Raw genomic sequence first — 9,321 nt, forward strand, 5'->3', positions numbered from 1 at the left:
AGTCTCTCTGAGAGCGGCTCGGAAGAGAGGGGCGGGGTCAGCAGAGCTCATTAACATTTAAAGGAAAATGCTACAAAAACAGCTTGATCTGAAAAGAGCTGTTTTTGACAGGGTAAAAAAGGTGTGTTTTACACTACCATTGAGAAATTTTAACCAAACTATGTTACAGACTTTTCATTAAGACCCTAAAGATTCATATCAACTTGTGGAAAATGGGCATCCTATGACCCCTTTAAACGTGCACTAAGCGATTTTTGAAAAACGCTTTTGACCGCAGTGTCTGACTTGGTCCCAAAACACACTTGTAGCCAATCAGCAGTAAGGGGGCGTGTCTTGTACTGATAGAGAGAAGAGAGCGCTCAATTTGAGCGCACATGACGGATATTAGCAGATTGACTATAGATAGAGAGAGATGACAGATAAAAAAGAGGAAAATATCAGAGAAACAAAACATTAAAAAGAAGGGTTTCGATCAGGCAAGAGGTAGGACCCGCGTAAATATCGGAGCAGCTTTCCAGCAGTGGAGAGATACTCAAGGAGCGGGAAGGGCTCGAATCGGACGCCAAGGTTGTCCTGTTTCTTTCTGATAGGTGAGTAACGTTGACTTTGCTTTGTTTCACACAACTTATCCATGTTGGCTTTTGTTTGAATATGATTGTGTGTCATCTTCACTTGTTTCCACGATCGTCGTTGCCATGGTTGTGTACGTTCATGTGGTAGGAGTTTATATGAATGCATGTCTGAGGGAAACTTACTGTCTTTTCCTCTTGCCTCTGTATAATGCATATGCAAGTGCTATATTAGTATATTATTATAGTGTTATATTTCAATTTCACAGAGAAACGTACAGTATTTTGTCCAAGCAATGATAAAAGGACACATTTAATTTATAATTTGTCTTAAATCTCATTTTGTTAAAAAAAAATCGTGAATCGAATCGAATCGTGAAATCAAAATCGTGAATCGAATCGAATCGTGAGTTGAGTGAATCGTTACATCCCTATTGCTGACAGCTTGGTACCCCCCAATTAAAAAATCCCATCTGCGCCCCTGCTCAGAGTGTGAATGTATCTATGTTAGCTAAGTTGTGTCATTACTTTTAGTGAGTTGCTCCCCTATACTGACATGAAGCGTCAGTTTGACTTTTTAACCCGGTCTCTGCTGTGTTTTGTCATTGTAGACCTGCTAAATGAGTCCAGTGGCTTGAGTTATTGATGTCCTCTCATATTTTCCTCTGTCCTTTGGTGTGCGTCTCCTCTCTTTAAGCAAGGCCTTTTATTTGCTCAGAGCCGCAGTGGTTAACGATCCTCCCGGGAGCTAATTATCTGAAGCGATGAGCCTGGTCTCTGTGAGTCTCGGCCGATACGCTGATCTAGGATCAGGACGCTAACACTCCGTCTCTAATCTCCAGCATCACAAACAAACTTATAGACCACAGCGGCTCGTCATTATGTGTTTGCCCTTTTCCCCCTAGCTGTTCAGTGTGGATGCTGCAGTGTATTTGATGGCGTCTACAGAAATCTCACCACTGCCATTAAAAGTGGACATGAATTGGATGCTCATGATAGAGCTGCTCGTGCCCAGAGGCCTTTTCTAACATTCAAGCACTTATAATTTAAGTCTACGCATTTATATTGAGAGAAAACTGGGATTGTTGCAACTTTTGTGGCTGTATTGAGTTTAACACACGCACCAGGGCTCTCATTTATGGGTAAATGATGGAAAAATATTGAAATAATGACTTTTTGAATGGCAAATTTGTCATAAATGAAATCCAGATGGGACTAATAAGAGTAAAGTCATTTGCACTCTTTGTATGGCTGAATTTAATTATCATAAAAGCACAATAAGTGTGATTATAATTGAAACGGGGCCTGTGAGTGTGTGCTAGTTCAGAACGGCTTCATAGAATTATGCTTATAATGCCAAATTAGGCAATTTGGTGTTAATCGTGTTAAATGTAATGCTGTTAATCGTGTTTAATTAATCTGATTTGTTGTAAACGCAAAAAGCAACTTGCTGTATTAAATCCATGAATTCAGTGTTATGCCAACCTCAAAGGATTCAGAAGCATTTGTACGCGGTATCTCTGAATTTGTTTGTAGCACATGAATGTTCACATTTTATATATGTATATATTATTAATATTATTTTATATGTTGATAAATATATATAATAGGGCTTACCATTTACAAGTATGCATCAGTCGTTAGTGTAAATTTAAAAAATGAAGTAAAATATATACAATTTTAAATAAATCTAAAATATTATAATTGTATAATTAAAAGTGATGAAATATATGTGTCACGCCCGGTTGTGAGGCACTAAAGGGCGTTCCTGTGTTGTCTTGTGTTCCTGCCTGTTGTTCTGGTCATGGACTCCATTTCCCATCAGGCTACCTGGTTCAGCTGTATTCCATTTCCTGTTTGGTCCTGTGTTTGTGTATATTAAGCCTTGGTCTGCCATTGTCTGTTGTGAGTTGTTGATAAGTGTTACCTCCTGTGTTGCTTGTGGCCCTTTCTTGGTTCCGTCATGTATTTTGGCCGTATATCTCTGTGGACTATCATTAAAGGATCTTAAACTGCATTTGGACCCGCTGTCTGTTGCCTACTTGTGCTCAACCGTAACAATGTGTAATCTATTTTAATAATTATATTAATATTTTATAAATATATAAATAAAATTGTATTCATATTTTAAAATAAATAATATGTAACAAATTATATAATATAAATAATAAATCTAAAATATTATAATTGTATAATTAAGTGATAAAGTTGTGTGAAATTGTTCTTAGTAATGCTGTTAATATTTATAATTTCATATTCATATTCATATTTTAAATGTATTGAAATCTTAATAATTTTACTAATAAGTATTCATTCTAAAACATTATTTTATACTTACATATCATTTTATTATTTAAAAGAAATAATATATAACAATAGTTAAATCATATTTTTTAAATATTAAAATTATTTCTTTTATACTTGATAATTCATTATTTTATCATAAAAATATAATGATATTATTTAAAATAAATAGTACATAATAATATATAAATAATGTTTTTAAATAATAAAATGATTTATTTTAGTGCTTTTTTATTGACATCATATTGGTACAAGACATTATTAAAAGACATTTTGTTGTCCAAATTGAGGCCTGAATTCATGTCTGTCATCGTTCATTTCTAGTCCATTGTCTTATTTGCAGACAGAGGTCATCTATACAAACATCCACAGGGTCACAGAGAGGGTAACGCGTCATGAAAAAAAAATAATCATGACTTTTTTAGATGCAAACTGTGTAAGTGGCCATCAGGGAAAAAATGATCTGCTAAAAATGCATGATATGATCCCTTCAAAAACAGTCATTTCTCCTGGCTGCCAGTGTCTCCCGAGCTCAGATGAAACACGGCCGTGATGTTCAGGAAGCCAGCGCTGTTCAAGCAGGGACTGGAATTGGTTCGGCTGGGTTTATTAGATATATTTTGTCACAGTGTATGTGCTGCAGAGCTGTAATCACAGCTGTTTGATGATGAGCAAGACGACGCTCTTCATCTCCCTGCTGTTATTAATTCTGTGTCTCTGTTTCTGTTGTCTCTCTGGCTGCTGTATGACGTCCTCCAGCCACAGCACGGCGTATCAGTGCATTTACTATCCTCCAGAACAGACGGCCAAGGCCCGCGAGATCCTGTGTGTGGTGTCCCAGCTGCAGCCGCACATCTCTGCGCTGGCCGACCAGCTGCTCCAGACGGCCCAGCAGAGCTCCAGCCAGCCTCTCCGAGACGTCCTCAAGAGCCTGGAGGAGAAGGTGAGACTGCAGACACTCAGCAAGAGGGCATTCAGTTCATCAGAGGGGACAGGAAAGACATTTATGATGTTACAAAAGATTTCTATTTCAAATAAATGATCTTCTTATGAACTTTGTGTTCTTCAGAGATTACTGAAGAAAATGCGTCACCATTTACACAAAAATGTGAAGTGGTGCGACTTAATCATAAGATAATAATAAGAAATGTAGTTTAAATTGTAATAATATTTCACAGTATTGCTGTTTTTACTGAAACGTCTTTCAAAAACATGAAAATTTAAGAAAAGGAGTCACACTGACCCCAAAATCGACATTTTTTTTTTCTTCTTCCCAAGATAACTGGGCGTGAGATGTACATACATTTTTTTTTTTAAATCATTCTGGTATAATTATGACTCATCAAAAAACTATTATTTAATAATTAATAGTTAATAATATTTAATTTAATTACATTTATTTTTAATATACAAAAAACAATATTTTTTCCAAGATAATAACTAGACGTGAGGTGTAGGTGAGGATCCATTCTGAAATTATTATTATTATTATTTAATTATTTAATAAAATATTAAAATAGATAATAATAAATGTATCATTAATTTATTATTATTATTATTATTAATATTTTTTCATTCATTGATTTGTTTGTTTATTTATTTATTTATTATACAAAAATAGTTTTTTAAGGTAATAACTGGATGTAAGGTTTAGGTAAAGATTTATTATGGTATTATTATGACTCAAAAAACACTTTTTTATGATTTTAACCAATGTCCTTGAAATAAACAAACAAACAAATAAATATTTTATTTAAAAAAAAATAGAATTATTTAAGTTATTTATTTATTTATTTATTCATAATAACTGGACATGAGGTGTAGTTGAGGATTCATTATAGTATTACTATGACTCATCAAAAAAACCTTGAAAAATCTTTATTCGAGACGCAATTTAGCCAATGTCCTTGAATACCCGAGTCAATCTGGAATTGCATAAAGTTTGAAAGTACAATTTTAAAGAAAGTATTAATCTTCAAGATGGTGTTTTGGGAGCATAAATGTAAAATGAGGCAGAATAGTGCAGCTGATAATGCGTCTGTTAATAGTCCTGCAAATGTTCATGCTTTAAGGGCAAATATCTCTGCAAATGAAATACGCTGCTGTCACACTCAATTTATCCACATGCACAAGCTGCTGCTGCTTCTGCTGAATCACTGAGAGAAACAATGGCTAGTTCACTAACATTTGCTGTCTGTACCAGACGACAGTACTGCGCTTGTACCGTAATACCATGGTGCTTTAACATATATCACTGTACTGTATAATACCATAGCACTATGGCTTAAAAATGGTATTACCATGGTACCATGACTAAAAACCATTACACCAAATCATTAAAATACATCATTGAAATGAATTGCATGCTGAATCGGTACAGCAGTGAATATTCTCTGTGTTTCTGTAGACAACACCAGATTTCACATCAACAAACAAACGCAGCGTGTTTGTTGTCCCGTTCACTCAGACCACCGAGTCTCGGCCTGAAATGGGTCAGTTTGTAAACATGAAGGCTGTTTGACAAATGACCATGGGTCTGTCACGTTCCCCTCTGCCAAAGCCAACAGAAGCCACCGGGCCGAGTGTCTCGTTTGGAGGCCTTCGTGTTTTATGTGTGTAATTAATGAATTACATCTGCTGCCGTCAGTGTGCAATCTGTGACACAGAGATTGTTTCTGCCACAGCGGAATATCGCCAATCAGCCGCCTTCATTGCTTAATTCTCTCTGCCGCCGCTCTTCACCTCCTTGATTAGCAGTGCGACGGCCGCTGCATGATCACACGCTTCTGCTGATTGAAATCTCCAGCCCTCAGCGACTGTTTGTGTGGGTGCGTGTTGATGTTGCATTAGACTTGTGTACAACACTGCAAGCACACCATCTAGGGCTGTGACTTTTTATTTCTTTTTATTTTTTTATTGTATTTATTTATTTATTTTTGAGCTATCATTTTAAACAAACAGCATTTGTAACTTCATAGTTTTAAACATTTTAGTTAAAACTTGCAGTGCAACTTTAAAGTTACAATTGATGTTCAGACAAAATTAATGTTCTAAAATCAATCATACATTTGATGTTCAGACAAAATTAATGTTCTAAAATCTATCAGTCTATCTATCTATCTATCTATCTATCTATCTATCTATCTATCTATCTGTCTGTCTGTCTGTCTGTCAGTTTATTTATTTATTTATTTAAATAGAGATAATATTAACCAGACAGTAATTGTAAAGGAATGAATTCAAAATGTTTTATTTTATTTTATTCATTTATTTTTAATTTTTAGAACTATCATTTTAACCAAACAGAAGCTGTAACTGTTGATTCAAAATCTGTTATCATATTAACCAAAACGCAACTGTAAAAAAATCTATGATTTTTTTTGCTATTTTATTTTTTTATTATTTTTTAGAACTATCATGTTGACCAAACAGCAGTTTGTTGATTCAAAATCTTTCAGAACTTTTTATTTATTTATTTATTACAAACAGCCATTTGAAATCATTTTATATTAAAACTATTTTATTTATTTATTATATTCTTTTTTTATTATATGTTTATAATTTTTATATCATTATTTTTCAGTTAAACGTTCAAACTCTTTCAAAATTTTAAACTCTTAATTGTAAGGCATATTTCTCTAAATTAACAGATATAAGAATTATATTTAATCATTTTCATTTATATATACCAGGGATGGGCAACTGGTGGCCCGCAGTGTCTTTTAATACGGCCCGCTGGAGGGTGTACTCACACTAGGCACGGTTGCCTTGAACCGAGCCCGAGCGCGATTATCCCCCCTCCCCACTCCCCCGCTGGTCTGCACTCACACTTGCACTAAACATTCCGGGCCAGAGCACGCTTGCGTCATGTATGAGATAATGGAGAAAAACACTTTCGCTAATATTCTGCCAAATAATTAATAATAATTCATTTATAATTTATGTTGTGCATTGATTTTCACTTGTATGTATCAGAGAATTATTACGGAGGCAGCTGATTTTAATTAAATAATTTGCAGCTTTACTCGCAAACTACATTTCCGGTTCATCAATAAGGTGAGAACCAGAGCCATTATAAATCTAAATATACTTGATTGAACAAAATTAATTGAAAAGTGTAGTGTAGTAGTAGTAATAGAATATGTTTGCGGTCGTAATGATGACAGTAGCGCACACAAAACATATCTGTTCCGTGCTCTGGCGCGATTAGCGCTCACACTGAATGCGAACCATAAAAAAGAACCAAAAAGCTACTGTAAAGAAATTAATTTAAAATGTTTATTTAATTTATTTTTATTTTATTTTTTTTTTGTGATTTTGATCAAACTGCATTTTATTGATTCAAAAATATTTAGAACTATTTATTTATTTATAGCGCTATTATATTAACCAAACAACAATTTTTTTTATTATTTTTATTTTATTTTTTCATTTATTTATTTCACAAATGGTGCTAAGGATGTTTACTTTATGTCTCATCTTGATTTCATTTATAAATCAATTTGACATTAAAAAGTTTTTTCTCAGATCAAGTTTATTCACAAGTCTCCCGATGAGGTTTTCACTGTGAAATCAGACGTTTGGACGTTGCCTACTTTGAGAGTTTCTCAAAAACATAGAAAAATATACATATGTACAAGTACCTATGAATATGAATGAGGTCGTCCTGCTCTTTTTGTTTCTCTTGCAATCTTTTCAATATTCACACGACTCTGTAGATTAATTGAATCATATGTTGTTGTTGTTGTTGTTGTTTCAGAAGAACCGGCATGTCTTTTGTGTCTCTCTAATTCTTCTCGCTCTTTCTTCTGCATTTCTATCGACTATACCATCGCTGTTATTAGTTTTCTGTTGCGTGTCTCGTCCTGTCCCTTTAATCTTCATCACACGCTCTTATGCTGCGCTGTACTTTAATGAAATGTTGGTTATTAAATGCTGGCTCTTCTCTGTCTGTCTGCAGACGGAGCAGTTTGTTCACGCTCTGAAGGATGAGTTGGTGAAGAGCGCTCTCCTGGCACTGCATGCCGCCCGTCCCGGATACGTCAGCAAGAGTCAGAGCTCCGCTCCGTCCAGCCCTGCCCCAGCCACGGCCGATCCGCACCCCAGCGCCACCGAGAAGCCACACAGCGTCTGCAACAATGTGGACGGCTCCCAGACGCCGCCGAGAGAAAGCCGAGCGTCGCCCGTCCACTCCGACTCCATCCCGCACCACAAAGAGTACGACGAGGAGGAATGGGCAAGTGCTTCACTTCATGGAAATCATGCATCATTAGGAATAGGGATGCACAATATTGGATTCTTTCCTGATATCCGATATGCCAATATTTTTTAACTAATTTTGGTGGAAAGCCAACAGTGTTGGGGAAAGTTACTTTTAAAAGTATTGTATTACTCTATAAAAAAGTTACTGATTTGTTACTTTTTATGAAAAGTAATGCATTGCGTTACTTTTTTGTTACTTTTTGTCACCTGGGCTGGGCTTGCTTATTTATTTTTAATAACAAAAAACAAAAAAAAGTTCGATTTTTGGTAACTGGAAAGGCCCTTTCACACCAAAAGTAAAATTAATAAGCCTCAGGCTGAAGGAAGTGTCTCTGCATCTCACTCCTGATTTCTCTCGACACGGGGTCAGCAGAGGTGTCAGTGAATAAATGGGAAAACAAAGTAACTCTCCTAGAGAAAAATAAATATACTAAAATGTATTTAAAATTTTAGGGCTGCCCCCTAATAGTCGACTAATCGTTAGTTGACCAGAAGAGGCTTGGTCGACCAAAATTTTATTAGTCGCTTAGTCGCAGAAAAAAAAAATCCACAGGCGAAGTCATGCAGTCCATGACTAACAGATCGTTAATGGCTAACGTTAGTCTATGGTAATAGAGTACATCAACGGGCAGGACATCCAAACACTCGACTATCATTCATCGACCTCAAATATGACTTATCATCTGAAATATGTAAGTATTAGCAACTTTACATGGCCGCTCAATCTAATGTTATCCTAGAGAAATGTGCACTATTCTAGTGTGTGGAAGCTGAACAGTAGCGCTCACTGCAGGACAGATGGAGGCGCCGGTGCTCTTGCTCCTAAAATACTCCGTAATTTTTGGTCATAGAGATAAGAGTAATACATCTTTCAAATCTGTAAAGACTCTACGTTTATTTGTGTGCACTCACAACAACAACAGAACATTGCGCTTTTGTAAAATAATGAAAGCAAACAGGATGCGCTTTCTGCCATCTCAGTCTCTGTGAACTTGAGCGCGAAACTCCAAAACTGTGCAGGCTTGCCTTTCAGACATAAAAAATATACCTATAGCGAGTGAAATGTCTACTTTCAAATAAACCAATTTAAATGGAAAACAAATATTCTGATTATGTAATCCGTATGAAACATATATACAGGCGCATCCACTACTGCGGAGATGATGAGTTAGTGTGGCCGAGTTCT

At 35.6% G+C, this 9,321-nt stretch overlaps 1 protein-coding gene across 6 annotated transcripts in view; it reads left to right on the forward strand.

The window, feature by feature from the left end:
• LOC107657998 (type II inositol 3,4-bisphosphate 4-phosphatase-like) overlaps nucleotides 1-9,321 on the forward strand; it is a 175,434-nt gene that overhangs the window by 131,072 nt on the left and 35,041 nt on the right. For all 6 annotated transcript variants that reach the window (XM_016446372.1, XM_016446371.1, XM_016446370.1 and 3 more), the window contains 2 exons: nucleotides 3,633-3,816; nucleotides 7,834-8,109. In XM_016446372.1, the coding sequence (XP_016301858.1) occupies nucleotides 3,633-3,816; nucleotides 7,834-8,109 (460 nt within the window). The remainder of the gene's footprint in view (nucleotides 1-3,632; nucleotides 3,817-7,833; nucleotides 8,110-9,321) is intronic.

This window comes from Sinocyclocheilus anshuiensis, unplaced genomic scaffold (assembly GCF_001515605.1).
Source record: "Sinocyclocheilus anshuiensis isolate Anshui unplaced genomic scaffold, SAMN03320099.WGS_v1.1 scaffold471, whole genome shotgun sequence".
In the NCBI taxonomy this organism is placed as follows: Eukaryota; Metazoa; Chordata; class Actinopteri; order Cypriniformes; family Cyprinidae; genus Sinocyclocheilus; species Sinocyclocheilus anshuiensis.